Raw genomic sequence first — 15,638 nt, 5'->3', positions numbered from 1 at the left:
GAACTGACTCTCACAATTGTCCTCTGACCTCCACATGTGCTGTGACGCATGTGCACAGCCTACCCACACAAACACACAAAATAAATAAATGTAAAAAAATCTGAAAGAACTGAGCTGGAGAGATGGCTCTGTGGTTAAGAGCACTGGCTGCTCTTCCAGAGGACCTGGGTTCAGTTTCCAGCACCCACATGGCATCTCACAACTCTCTGGACCTCCAGTTCCAGGGGATCTGATATCCTCACACAGACATACATGCAGGCAAATGCACAGGGAAAAAAGTAAATTTATGGTATAACAGATTAGTACTTAAATGAAAATATAACTTATTTTAGAACAAGTAATTTTATACTAACATGGTTGTTATGTTCAATATATTTATACATTCTATTGTTATTTTTGAAAATTTTGCTAATTCAGAAAAATTTGAACTTAAAAGATTCCCTTACTTCTGATATATTCTAGAGAAATATGAGTTAGTTACAAGACACAGAGAAATCCTATTACCTTAAAGGGCCATACTCACCAGCATCTAAGATCCAAGTGTTTACTCTCTAGTAGCTTTGTGTATCTGCTTTCCTACAAAACCACAGACTGAGGGAAGTCTGGCGGACCAAGAAGGATCACTAGGAAGCATGGGCCCACATGAGACCAGGACTCCGCTGCCTCACCCACTCATTTCCATCAGTCCCTGGTGCTAGCTCAGTGCAGGGCAGTTCCAGAGTGTTCTTACCATGGTACGCAAAGTAGAGTGGTTGTTAGGGTCCACAGAGACAGGGCAGCTTCTAGTGGCTATCCCTAGATGGATCCAAAGGTCCTGTTCCTGAAATGCTGTGAAGGCTGAGGAGGGCCTCTGTCTCCCCTACCCCAGCACTCAGCCTGAGTTTGAATGTTGCTCACAGATTGATTTTATATAGTGCACACTCACACAGTAGGTTTATTGTTAAATTATTATGGTACCATATGCAGAATCAAGGGGTTGTAAGAAGTAAAGGGTTAATCTCCTTGTGCACTGACAGGAAATTCTTGAATAAATGAACATATTATCAGCTAGGAAAGAAAAGATTTCTTATAAGTCTTCTAATCCCTCTAATAGTTATGGAAAACATGCTCAAAAATTTAGAAAAACATTTTTAACATTAGACATCATATTAATAAATAAGCTATATTTACCTCAATAAATTGAAAAGACTTCATCAGTTTTAAGGGCAGTCTATATCTGGCTAATGAAATTATAAATATAATGTAGGCATCAAAAAATACAGGGGCGGCATAGTTTAAATTTTCCCGAAGGTTGGAACTGTTAATGCTGAGTTTCCAGTTCCAGGATTGTCCACTCCCCCAGAGGTGAACAATCTTCAGAGGGGACACTGGCCATGGTGGCACTTGCTGAGGAACCATCCAGTGGGGATGATACTTCACTCCATCTGTTCCAAGTGTCAGCACGTGCTGAACCCTGAGGGTCTGAGCTATCTCTGGCTAGAAAGAGTGTCTGGTTGATTAAATACTGTGCTAAGCTTAGGTCTTCAGGAAGAGAACTTGTGACATTTAAGTTTGCATCCTGTTCAGAGAGCAGCTCTTTCAGTAGTGTCCAGTCCTGTTTTGCAAAGTGCTGATCGTCTTCAGAGTCCCTGTCTATGACATGGATTTCTGATCCCACTTCCTGCTCAAATGCTTCTGTTATATCCACCTCATAGATTGGAGAGAGGGTTTGTGAAGGCCGGTGGTCATACATGCAGGTTTGTGCCAGTGTGCCACCATCATCTATGTCTCCTGAAATAATTCACAATACTACACAATGTAAAAATTGCACATCGATACCCCTCAGAGTCTTGTAGAACAATATTAACACCATATTAACTCCTTCAGTAACAGTATTAGCTCCTCTCAGAAAAACACAACATGGAAAAAAATAACATTTTTACAAAATTGACAAAATTTTTGAGGCATTTATTTTTCTGTTAAAAAATTCAAGGGTAATGTTTAGCAGCAAAATCAACATAGGTAACTAACAATAATTTTCCACATTTTAGTTTGAAAACTTAGAATACAGAAAATAACATAAATTATTTAAACATAAACATAAAAGTACACACAAATCTACTTCACTACAATAGAAACTCAAGGAGGAAAAAAAAAGACAGTCATTTGGAGATATCTTAAAAATAACCCGGTTTCAGGGGGTGGGGGATAAATCCACTGTATCTAAAGGCTTATTTGTATATTGCACATGCAGAGGAGGATGCAAGCCAGGACAAACAAACAAAAAATACAGCTTTGGAAGATCTCCTATTCTTATCATTTTACTGAATAGGGATTTCTGGTCAATATTTTTCTTAATTACGATACACAATAGTTACTCAACCAGCTACTATTGCATATTTTAACTCATTAGTCTGAATTATTGAAATAAGAGAGACATAAACACAAAACAATTAGACAAGAAATTATCTTAGCATGTGAAAGAAGACTGGGCCTTTTCATATATTATCATTGCTTCTAAATATAATCTCTTTTAGGAAACTCATCTTTTTGCTTGAAAAATTTAGAATAGAATTATATTGATCCTGAAGAAAGTCTTAGTTTCTGTAAAATGCATATAAATTATAACAATTAATCTAGTTAAAATAGTTTAGTGCTTTTCAGTACATATTACTATAGTTATTGCACAGCCCTCTTAGATATATACTAGAAAATCCACAAACATATCCAATGTAAAATAAAACTTCCAACAGCGAAGAATGCTTATATTAAATCAGACATAATAATCGAAATGACACCAAACTAAGTTCCTTTTTTTTTTCCAGGTAAGATCTAGTATGTTATCTGTGTCTAGTAAACAAGGTTTTCCACTACATACTAATTATTCACTAAGATTGTAAGCAAACAATAAATAATGAACAGCTAGCTCATTTTCATATTATTAATAAATTTAAATTCTCATTTAAAAGCTGGAACTGTAGCTTAAATATTCTAATTAAAATATAACATCCAGGGCTACAGACCACTCTAAGCTTCTATGAACTTATTTTCCTATGTGTCTAGCATATCTATTTCTGTACATTACCTGAAAACACAGCATTATTAGCTTTCTTGGGAGCTGTGGAATGGCTCTCTTTCACTTGACCTTCCTGAGGCAGAACCTGGCTCGGATAGGAGTCTAGAGATTTTGCTGAGCTGATCTTTGGTATGCTGGAGCTGAGTTCTCTCTGATGAAGCTCCAGATGACACGGTCTTTCTTGAGATTTCGTGTCACCATCCACGAGCATGCTGTGCTGCTGGAAGTCATTAGCCACCTCACTTCTATTATTTACTTCTTCATCTTCTGGAGAAAGCTGTTGGCTTCCTGTGGATGGAGCATCTAACCTGTTCTTTTGGTCTGTTGAGACACTCTGTTTATCTTTTCTTGAAGAGTCTTTGCTACTAGGACCCAGGAGAATGCTTTCATTTTTATATACACTACTGCCTTTATTGTTGTGTTTACAATGTACAGTAGTATCTTCACTTTCTTTTGAAAATCTGGAGTAGCCTGTCCTTCCATGGTGCTCATAAGAAACACCATCAAAAACATCAGAAGGTGAAAGAGAATCCAGAGAGGGTTGGAAGGGGGTGTGAACTTCCCCTTCATCAGACCCCACTTCTTCACATTCATCTACCGAGAGCAACACCGACCTCCTAAACCTTTTAGTTGCAGAAAACTCACGACTTTCATGTTCAGTCCCATCTTCAAAAGCTAAATTAATTATTCCCTGAACGTGCTGAGTACCTGAGTTGGACGGGGAGAAATTCTCCCCAGCATTTTCTGCTTCTGATCTTTCATCTTCTGTTTCATCTGCTGAAGAAGAAACCTGGTCCATTTCCTGAGCAAATGGGATAATGCCTCGTGGAATACTTTCTTTTTCCCTGGGATGGATTATCGTGGCTCGAGACCAAATTTCTGGTTTTTTCCTGGGCATCTCATCTTCACTCGTTGAGTTAATTTGGAAAAGGTCGTTCCCACTTTGCTTTTTCATTTTGACTTCAATTCTTAGGTTAGTGTCATACACTTTCAGTTCTTCTGGGGTGCTGGTATCACTGCTGCTTCTTCCGAGGAAGTCATGGCACAGCACAGTGCCACACTTGGAGATGCCTCTGTCATTGGAGCCCTCGTCATCCTGAGACCCGCCAGCGTCATAGTCTTCAGAGCGGGGCTTTATGTCATCCGAGGATGTGGTAGCACTGCCAGTGTCCGATTCTGGGCTCTCTCTCTGATGTGTGGCACTGGTGCGTAAATCCCAGGGACCCATGAATGGAGCTTCTGGAGTTTCATGGCTCTCTGGGGTTTCTGAAGTTTCCATATTTTTATAATTTTTTTCTGATGGGTATCCCAAAAGACATCTGGAAGAAACAGCTGAGTTGACTGTAGCACATTTGTTGTCCTTGGTAGCAGAGTCATCGGGTAGCTGGCTTTGAACTGATGATTTTCTTTCGTCTTGAATGGAGTTTAGGGTACCACTTGTCCCTTCAGGAACACACAGTAAACCTTCTTTCATTTTTACACAGTTCATACTTGGTTTAGTGTCTGTGTTTTTTCTTCCGATTTGTTTCTCCCTATCTGATAGTATATAGATTTGCTCTGCTGAGTCTGAATCACAAACTGGGTTAGAGTTTATGGAGTTTTCATTTGGACTTGAAATCACAGATTTTAGAGCAGTGATGCTACGACAATTCAAATTTGCATTGCAATGATTCGAGTCTCTGTAACTGGATGTGTTACTTTGATCTACACGAGTTTGTTTTGGCTTCAGTTCATGTTTTATTGATTCCTCCAGCTTTGAACTATTTTGGCATTCTAGCTCGGGTTTCCTTTTTTCTTGACTGTCTAATGGCTTCTGTGGGTGTGGTCTGCACAGTGACTGGAGTGCTTCTGCACCACTGGTCTCAGAAGCCAGGTTAACCAGGGACCTGTGAGGCCTCTGTTTAAGAACATGGTTCTTGTCACTGGCATTGGGAAGTATGCATTTCTGTGTGGAAGGTCGCTGAGAAGCCTGAGTTTGCAGCATCCCTTCTCCAGGAAGCACTCTCTGTCTTGGGTCTTTGTTACTCAGAGTTCCACCTTTCTTGGACTGGCCTGGGTTTTTAGCTGTCGGTACCACTTTTGGACTGACCTTCTGCAAAGCCCCGTGTCCTTGCCTGACAATCTTCCTCTTAGGTGTTTGTCTGTCTGCGGCTGGACCGTGCCTCGCCGTTGTCACACTTTCATCAGACCGCCGCGAAGACACTGAAGACCTCACAGAGTGTGGGGACTCTCCATGGGGTCCTAGGAAAGTTGGAAATGCAAAGTATTCTCAAATTCTGAGTGAAATTCAATGTTTTCAAATCACTTTAGAGGAAATAAAATCAATAAAAGCAACCAAAGGGAGACATCTAATACTGACAGACAAGGAATAATGAACAATAATAAAGTAAAAAAACTTTTCTATTAGTATTTAAAATATAGAGGGATTATTCCAAGACCTTAGTAAAAACTCTTATAGTAGAATCTCTTTTCATCAAGAATTTTTATCATTATTCAAAAATTGAATTTGCATAAATGTGTAAGCATAGAAAATCTGATTTTCTTTTATCAAAGTAGCAAGAAAGGCCCTCTCTTTTGAAGTGTTTTTTTGGGAGAGAGGGGAATAAAAAAGCAACACAGCTGAAAACAAGAACCAACCTAAAATAAAATGGACATTTATGCAAATGGTTAGTTTTTCTTCAAACTGGAATAGACTAGAGGATGACAATTGTTGCTTATCAGGGCTAACAACCCAGATCTGCAATGAGAACCGGACTGTCAGATACAGGAAATGCAGAGTAAAGTCCATTAATTTTTCATTAAAAATCCCATTTATGCATTCTGGTTAAAGTCTCAGAAATAAAATTTGGGGCACTCAAATCTGCCAGCCCCAATTACCAGCTTTATTTCTGAGTGTGTTTGGGGTGGGGTGGTATGGGGGACTAGAGACTGGCCAGGGACATGTGAAAGGTAAGCAAGTCTTCTGCCGCTGAGCTACCCAGTCCTATGAAGTCATTTATGTCTAATTTCCAGCTAGTACTAGAATATGAGTAATTTTAGTTTCCAACTGACTTTCAGTATTAATTCATTATGCAAATAAAGATCATTTTCTGATTTTAGAACTGCTCTTATGCATAAGTGCTTAATATATGAAAAGCAACTATCTGTGTGTGTGTGCTTGTGTGTGACTATGTGTGCACGTGCATGTGTGTGCATGCCAACCGTCAATCTCAGTTGTTACTCCCCAGGAGCCTCTAACCGGCACTTGGGCTCACTGATGAGGCCAGGTTGTCTGGCTGGCTATCGAGCCTCAGAGATGCATCCATCCATCCTGCCTCCCCAGGCTGAGATTCTAATGTGCTTCATTACACTTGGCTCCCCCCCCCAACCTTTATGTACTGAGACATTCCCTCAGCCCCTTCCACCTTTCCTCCCTTCTATGTATTCTGAGATGGTATCTCATGTAGTCCAGGCTGGTTTTGAACTCACTATATTGGTCAAGGATGACTTTAGCTTTATTTCCCCAGTGGAACAACTATAGGCATGTACCTATACATGCCCAGAAAGAAAGAAAGAAAGAAAGAGAGATTTAAAAATGGTTGCTCTATGCAGGACACTGAAAACAACAGCATGGTGACAGGTTCTGCAGGAACGCCCCAGCTCCCGCGGCTCCTTAAGAACCCTTCAGTGCTAGTTCACAGTCAGAAGTCCTCCAGTCACCAGGGAAACTTCCAAGAAACCTAAGCGTCTCCACAAAAGGACCAGAAATACAGATGACACAATGACTCCTTTAAATTTCTCCCCATGAAGGACAGGAAAGCCAAAATCAATCCCCCAACAACAAAATATTTATAGGAAGACCACGCCCCACTTGGCTCATCTCTAACTGCAGGTCCAGCCAGAGCTTCGCTCGCTCGTCTAGCTGACACAGGACCGTACCCAGAATCCTCAGGGCCACTGCAGCTTTACCTTGGGTCTGAGCCAGGGTGGGAGGGGCGCTCTTTGTCCGTGGCTGAGCTGCTGTGTGCCCATTGCTGCTCCCTCTCTTCTTCACAGCTGCCCGCGGTGCTGGGTCGTGAAGGCCTTTACCACTCACCCTTTTCATTACACTGAGGAAAAGGATCGCACTCAGCATTACAGTGACACTCCAACACAGGAACTTATAAACACCGTAGACGACCACGGTCACATATGACCACATATCTTGTCAAGAAATAAAAATATATCTCTTCTGAAAATAAACCTATGTTCATAAACCTTTAAGCTTTGAAATAGTAGACCATATATGATAAGAATGCATAACTTCACATGCCATTTAGTATAGCTAAGAAACTTTTACTACATTGCACCATTTTATATAAATATGAAATAAAGTTTAAAAATATATTTTCACTAATACATTTAAATGAAGAAAAGTCTTTAAGAATACTCAGTGAGAAGTTAGTTTATAAACAGCAGAGACAGGTGAAGAGTCTTACCTGCTACCTATGTTAGAGTCCGGTTCATGAATGCTTTTTTTATTGGATATTCCATTGGTAATTCTTGAAACTGGTCGAGATTTTACAGCTATAAATTAAGAAATACCAGCCATGAGAAAGAGAACACTAAAAATAGTAACAAATTGGGTAAATATACAGGTTAGACGCTAGAAATCAAGTGCTGAGAGGGGAAAGACCATGTTCTCTCATTTTGCACACATGCATAAAACACATTTTACCACTTAAAAGTGATTACAGCATTCAAGGATCGGTCTTTCTAGGAAATTTTAAGTATTAGGATCTACTAGCAATCAGGGCTTCAGGGCTGGGGTACAGCTTGTTTAGCAGAGTGCTTGCCTGGTGCACAGGAAGCGCTGGGCTTCACCACGTGAGCCAAGCATGGTGGGACGCAACTGTCATCCTAACAGGCAGAGACCGGAGGACCAGAGTTCAGAGTCATCAGTGACACAGTAAGTCTGGCCTCAGACGGGCTACCAGAGAGCCTAGCTCAAAAAACTTGTTGGCACTTGGAGTTGGTGATGTAGATTGTCCAGCATGTATAGGGCCGTGGGTTGGTGTTCTCTCTGTCTCTGTCTCTGTCTGTCTCTCTCTCTGTCTTTGTCTCTCTCTCTCTCTCTCTCTCACACACACACACACACTCACACACACAAACATACACAGACACGCACGCACACACACACACACACACACACACACACGCACGCACGCACGCACGCACGCACGCACGCATGCACACAAGCACACACGCACGCACACAGAATGTTAACAAACAGAGTGCTATCTCACCTACAGTTGACATGACTCCATTACTCAACTGTCCTGGAGAGTCACTCAAATGCGGCTTCTCGTCAGATGACCTGTCTCCCACCGATCCGTTTTCTTCGGGCTCATCCACACATCCAGTGGACGTCAGAAGCTCCATACTCGAATTCGCAGATCTACTAGCGGGTCCCACAGTAGTGCGGCATGAAGACTCTTTCCTTGCGGCTGTTTTCAAAGGCTTGGCTCTGGGTTGCACACTCAGGTCTGCGGTGAGGACCTTGGGCCTGGCCCCTGTGGTCTGCGCTCCTTGGCGCCTTACTCCTTTCCCATGCACTGCGTCCTTCTGTCCATTTGCTGCCACTCTTGCTGGTCTTCCCACAACTTTGGATGACAGATCTTCCAACTTGGTGTTATCACTGTTTTCTGTCTGGGGCTTTATTATAGTTTTAGACTTGCAAGAAACATTTTTCCCCTCAGTTTTCAATTCTTTTGTAACTTTGGATATTTTTGTATTATCATCATGCTTGAATGAATTATTTACACTATTTCTGTTAGTGCCGGATGTATGTCCAGATGCTCCTAACCCATCAGATTTCATCTTCTGATTAGTAGAGAGACGTGTTCGACACGGTGTTTTTTTATTTTCTGTCCAAGGTCTTTTTTTTATAACATCAACTTCAGAGCCTTGTCTCCTTTGCTAAAAGAAAAAGAAAAAAGAGAAAAATCTTATAAATTGACAAGTCTTTGATACAGAATACTTTATGTTTCAATAAAGGTTTGGTTTTGTCATTGTTATTTATTGAGACAGTGTCTAACTATACAGCTCTGGATGGCCTGGAACTCGCTCTGTAGACCAGGCTGGCCTTGAACTTACAGAGACCCATCTGACTCTGCCTCCAGTGCTGGGATTAAAGGTGTGCACCATGATACATGGCTTCAGTGAAGTTTTTATAAGGAACAATTTAGTAAAGCTCACATTAAGCTAGGCAAGCGCTCTCCCAAGGAACGGCACAGCCCTAGCTCTTAAATTCCTATTAGGATTTAGGATCACTCAAAACATTTTTTACATCATTTTTCATAAAAACTTTAGGTTTCTTACTATATTACCTCAATCAAATCTGAAATACAGTACTAAATGTTTTGTGGTGTTACAGTAGAAATTAATCCCCGAAGATTCAGGCTATCCTGAGTAAATAACACTTGAGAGTTTCTGAAGCCCATTGTCGGGGTCTATGCTAACATTTTTATCTATCATTTCACTTTCATCCTTTAAAGCAACCCTGTGAAATAGCTCCTGTGGCTATCTTCATTTGTTAGATAAGAAATTAGGTATTAAAGCAGACATGTGACTTATCCAAGGTCACATGCCTGGACAGGACAGAATTGGGACTTGAGCTCATGATTTATTGTTACTAGGATGTAGTCATCTAAATGATATAATCAAGGGACATTATAAAAATTTTCACCAAAAATTCTTCAACTCAATACCAGGAAGAGAGTAGGTTTTAAAAAAAAATCCTAGATGGTCGTACAGTACTAGCCATCTATAGTCTGTGGAGGAAAAGACATCCTGAAAACAGCTGAAAAGGAGGAGAACCCAAGGCACAGAGAAGACTACTCAACCATTCTCTGGCCTGACCTCGATAAGGAAGGGAACAGCAACAACCTCAAATATGGTGGGAATTTTAGAATAAAATGTTGTGAAAACATCAACATATGTAAACAATGCTGATTTTCCCCCCTTGGCAAAGCTGAGTGAGACTGTAGGCAGAGCTTATCTTTTATAATTAAACCCCCTTTACATTCCACAACATACTGGCGGAGTCCAAGAATGTTTGTAACTGCTGTTAAAATAAGCATGTAGTAATACATCATTCAAGGTTTAATTTCTAAATATAAAAAGGTTCTGTATATGAGAAAATGGAAATACTTGGACAACACACATGTATATGCATACATGTACATGTATAAAGAGTAAATAAAGGCTAAATCTAGGAAAAGCAAGGTACAGTGATAACGGAATCAGTAGGTTACTGTCTCAGCTTAGGCTTACTGGGCCTGGGATATTTTGGAAATTTTAAGCATACTTTGATTTAGATTATGTATATCTGTAGAGTGGAGAATGGTTTTCTTCAGAACAGTATTCCAGAATTCTAACTGTTGTAAACTTTTCTTCTTTTTTTATTTTCTTGACCAAGTCTTAACGTGAAACATAATATTCCTCCCCGTCTTTGTTTTTCAAGACAGGGTTTCACTGTGTAGCTCTGGCTGTCCAGGAACTCACTGTGTAGACCAGGCTGGCCTCAAATGCACAGAGACCCACCTGATTCTGCTTCCCGAGTGCTGGGATTAAAGGCGCACGCCACCATGCCTGGCATGTTTCTCTATTTTTAACACTGACAACTTAGCATGCTTTGCCATAAGGCCTCTTCCCCATGCTTAAAACTGATCCCACTTAGCTCAGTGTACCATTATCTCTGTGAACTTTGAACTGTTACACTGTGGGTAAACTTATGTATTATATGAGATAAATACATCCTTTAGAAATTTCACATTAATATCATATAGCATGATAAGGTTTTGGTGTCTACACATTTCTAGGCAGCCTTAAGACTTGTGCCTGCCAAGTTTATATACATTGTTTATAAATGCACAGCCAGCTGGGGGTGGTCACCACAGTTTACTGACAAAAATGAAACAAGAGGACCAGTGTTCTAAAGGAAACCTACTTCTGTTCGACATCTTTCCTACTCTAGTGCTACTTCAGACTTCTTTTGAGACAAGGTTTTTTCTGTGTTGGCCATGAACTCACAATCCTCCTGCCTCAGTCTCCCTAGTGTTGGGATTACTAACTTAGACTACAATGCCCAGCTTATAAACAAACTCACAAGACAGAGCAGTATGAGTCACTATGTATCTAATATCCAGCAGTAATAATTACCAATTCATGGCTAATTACCAATTACCAATTCATATTTTGTTCGTACCCGCCCCCATTTTATTTTGAAACAAGCAACAACAATTAGAATTTGTTCTATTTTGCTGGTTCTGCAGCAGGACAAGGCCTAGCACACCATGGGGTAGATTTCCAGCACTGCAAAAAAACCACACCAGACAAACAAAACCCAGTCAAAGAAGCCGGGGAAAGTACACAGAAAAAGGAACAAGGTTGTGAGGAAGCATAGAACACATTCAGCAAGTCTGGGAAGTCAGGGCTCCCACGCTCACAGAACGGAAATTTTAGGTGAGAAGGAGTTCAAAAGTGTGTTTTGTTTGTCTTTTTTGTTTGAAGACAGGTTTTCATTAGCCAAGCTGGCTTCGAACTACATCCATTTCCCAGGGCTGGGACTGGAGGAGTGCACCAGCACTCTTGGCTCTGAGGGGGCTGCGGTGTGCAATTCTTAATTTATTAGACGCTAGGGAATGTGGGGTGCCATTCTCAATTTATTAGATACTGGGGGCTCAGGTTGTGATGCACAGCAGAATATGAAACACTCCAGAAAGCAATCCCAGGAGGTTTGCTGACAAACCCCCATGTCCCAGTTTCCAATCAGTGATATTTGGGGGGTTATGTCCCTACCTAATTTTCAACAGAAACATGTTTTTTACATTCTAAATTAGAATGCTAAATGAATAGTCCATATTATCACTGGAATATGCACAGTCTCATTTTGTACTTACATATTTTATTGATTACATGAATATCTATATAATATAATACCACTTGGAAGGAAGAAAAATACATTTCAGGTTATAAATAATCAAATAATTTTTTTAAAAAGGAAAAATAGCAAAATTGCCATTTTAACATTTTAAGAATGGGATGCAGTCAGGTTACTCAGACGATTACACAGGGGGTCTCTAGAACCTTGTCATGTTCTAGTAACGGGAAGGCAGTCTAAAAGCAGAAATCAAACAGGATCATAGATGTCTAAACAACTCCTGGTCTACTGGAACAGCTCCAGTATGTTAAATTGCCAAAAAAAATTTCCAGGAAATGAAAAAGGCACATATTTCCTATACCAAATGAGTATTAGAAATTTACATAATTAAAAATGTATATATTAAATGCTTAGTTGATTTTTTTAGACTCAAAATTACTTCCTCTCAAAAACAGCTTTAATTAATAAAAGATTTATTTTGAAATATAAAATAATAAATTTAAATAGCTTCCTCACTGGGACCTGTACAGTGCTGGATGTTTACCTGTGAACTGGTGAGCACAGGCTTTCTACCAAGTCTTCGATCATCACCTTTGTCAAATGCAGCTGTGGGAAAAAACCAAGCAATTTATTTTTATCAGAAACATTATTATTACCAGAGAAGCCCAGGAAAAATAGAATGCCAGGAGAAAATGTTAGATTTTAATAGATATTAAAAAAAAACCAACTTGAATGCAAACCAGTACACAAAACAATTTATATCATTTATATATCAAAACAATTTATATTCTTCAATCTTATTCTCTGATCCAGAAAATTTTGTTTTTAAAGTTAATAAATGAAAATGTAAAATCACATACATTCATTTAAAAAATCTAGAATTTTCACAAACTATAAAATTTTAAATATCTGGTTTCATTTAGTTTCTAAATTAAAAAAATAATATTTTACACATAATTTAATATGAGAAAATATCCAATACCATAAAAATATTCTGCTGAAATTAAAACTATTTTCTGGTTTTACAGATTGATTATGACGGTGGAGAGAGAAGGGCAGCATATGTAGTTCTGAGAACACAGCAGGAGGCAGTCCTGCAACTCATCCACCCTCACTGGAGCTAAATAAAAATTCACTTTGTAAGTTTATGCGGGAATTACTGACGGCCTCAGGCTCGGCACCAGGAAAAGGCAGAGGAAGAATCTGAGGGCGAGGGCTAACGTCCAGTTTGGATTTCCAGGGTTTACAGGGCTTGAGGTTTTACTTTGAAGGAATGTATTGGCACATACAACTTCTCAAATGTATTTATTTCTAGTAAACACCTATCGAGCATCTTCTACAATGTCTGTCCCACAGGATGCACGCTACACGACACAGCAAAGACCTGTCTGCAGCAATCAAATAACTGCACAGTAATACACAGAAAATAAGGATTCTGCCATCAGTAACGCAGAAGGAAAAGGCTAGAGCAAAGACAAGCCACAGCAGTGACCACACACTGCACAGAATACACAGAAAATAAGGATTCTGCCATCAGTAACTCAGAAGGAGAAGGCTAGAGCAAAGACAAGCCACAGCAGTGACCACACACTGCACAGAATACACAGAAAATAAGGATTCTGCCATCAGTAACTCAGGAGGAGAAGGCTAGAGCAAAGACGAGCCACAACAGTAACCACACACTGCACAGAATACACAGAAAATAAGGATTCTGCCATCAGTAACTCAGGAGGAGAAGGCTAGAGCAAAGACAAGCCACAGCAGTGACCACACACAGGTCAGGCTTCACTACACCCCAACCACTTACAATTCAAGATTACCCTGATGCAAGGACACACAATGAGAGGTTCACATGGTGATCAACTGCATTACCATGGACAATTTGTCTACGCATGTATGTGAGTACGTGTAAACTTACTCAGATTTCTAATTAGTACTATAAAGAACACTGAAATTCAACTTAGTTGCGAAATCCTCTAAAAAAGAGAAAAACAAAGTTTACTACCAATCAGAAGCGAGCTCACAGGACACCCACTGACAGGGCGCTTATCTTTGCATCTTCTCATTGCAGATTTTGAAAGCTAATGTCTAAAATTCAGCACAGAAAAGTCACAAGGAAAAAGTGTTCAATTTCTAAAGGTTTGATGATTTTTATTACGTGAAAAAAATTATCTTTGAAAATTGCTCTTTAAATTACATCTAGCTGCTTTAGTAAGCAGATCTCACCATAAATGTATCACTTAAGAACTTAATGTAGCTGAGATATATTTTATCATACACAGCTTCCATGTTTTAGAACACTAAAATGTCTGTTCCATGAAATATAGTCTTTTAGCTTAATGTTAAAAATAAATAAATAAAAAGGAGAGCTGCTAACATGCCAGTGTGATTCCTGAGGCACCTGCTTTAACCTAAAAATAGTCATGAAGCCATTTTAGCTCCACGCCCTCAAAATCCTATTTCAATACTTTTTAAACACACACACTTCTTGACAGATACACATCTTTTGTTAACGCTAATGCTTCAAACCGTACCCAGTAACTGTCAGAGATCACTGTGCGGCACCCGAGGGACCCTCCGCAGTAGCACACACGGCATCCCTGAACCAGTCACTCGTGAAATAAAGCCATCTAATCTCAGCAAAACCACAAGAAAGGTTCTTATGAAAAGACGGGAAGCTTCATGGTGAATACGTTTTCATAGGGAGAGAGTATGCTTGGTGATCTGACTGTACAGATTATGTCCTTTTACACATCTAAGCTCTTCACAAGGATTTTTTTTTATTTTTTAGCAAATTTGGCTAGAATATTGTAGCTAATAAATATGAGGATTAAAAATTGATAATGACATGCATTTTCTAAGAACAGCAGATAAAGCCTGGTTTTTCCAAGCAGCCTAACACATCATCACTAGTTTTGGGTGGCACTCCATTACTGAACAGAAGCTCACAAATGCTAATTAACCAGAATTCAGAATGCCTTCAAAATACCTGCTGTCACAAAGATACACGAGAATAAGAAACTTCGAAGATTAACATACCTGCCTGGATTTTCTGCTGGTCATCGATGTGCATCAGTTTCCAGCCTTCCGTGTGACGGACAGCATAGAAAGACTGAACCAGGAAGGCCCACAGCTTATCACGCACAGCTCCGATCTTGCACGTAAAGCCCTGTGTTCCAGCAACAAATCAGCAGCTGGTGAGAGCCACATTGTCATAGCAACCAGTCATTATTCCTCTCTGAATCTACTTACTCCTAAGCTAGATCAATGATGTCATCAGTTACATTTCTAAGATTATCGAGCACATGCTATTTATGAAGGCTCACTCATTAACAGGATTTTATAGTGAACATGAAGCTAAATGCTACTCTTGAAACATGATTTTAAAACAGCAATGGGTTTTATACGAACACCTTCCACAACCTTTCACATCAACTATGACATGACAAGGTCAAATACTTTATGTAATAATAATAATAAATTTGATGAAACATTTTATCATTCTTATAGAATAAAAATGTAATAATTACTAATTATCTACTGTCACTGATTAATTGCATTTAAAAAGAACTGATATTTAAATTTTTCATTTTTCCTCCTCAATCTAATTTAAAAATAAGGTTTGTTTTGAGAAAAAAGGAATTACTAATACCATAAAAGGCACTAATGATGAAAAATACT

The 15,638-nt window shown here is 39.4% G+C and overlaps 1 protein-coding gene across 1 annotated transcript in view; it reads right to left on the bottom strand.

The window, feature by feature from the left end:
* Positions 1-900: 900 nt before the first annotated feature.
* Positions 901-15,638, bottom strand: part of Btbd8 (BTB domain containing 8) — a 72,527-nt gene continuing 57,789 nt past the window's right edge. The window contains exons 12-18 of the mRNA XM_028867375.2: positions 14,997-15,126; positions 12,502-12,563; positions 8,320-8,992; positions 7,513-7,600; positions 7,004-7,143; positions 3,065-5,296; positions 901-1,770 (exon numbers count right to left, since the gene is read on the bottom strand). Of these exons, the coding sequence (XP_028723208.1) occupies positions 1,301-1,770; positions 3,065-5,296; positions 7,004-7,143; positions 7,513-7,600; positions 8,320-8,992; positions 12,502-12,563; positions 14,997-15,126 (3,795 nt within the window). The 3' untranslated portion in view covers positions 901-1,300. The remainder of the gene's footprint in view (positions 1,771-3,064; positions 5,297-7,003; positions 7,144-7,512; positions 7,601-8,319; positions 8,993-12,501; positions 12,564-14,996; positions 15,127-15,638) is intronic.

Source organism: Peromyscus leucopus, chromosome 10, assembly GCF_004664715.2.
Source record: "Peromyscus leucopus breed LL Stock chromosome 10, UCI_PerLeu_2.1, whole genome shotgun sequence".
In the NCBI taxonomy this organism is placed as follows: domain Eukaryota; kingdom Metazoa; phylum Chordata; class Mammalia; order Rodentia; family Cricetidae; genus Peromyscus; species Peromyscus leucopus.
The sequence above is the reverse complement of the archived record's forward strand: the minus strand, read 5'-3'. Positions and strand labels throughout refer to the sequence as shown.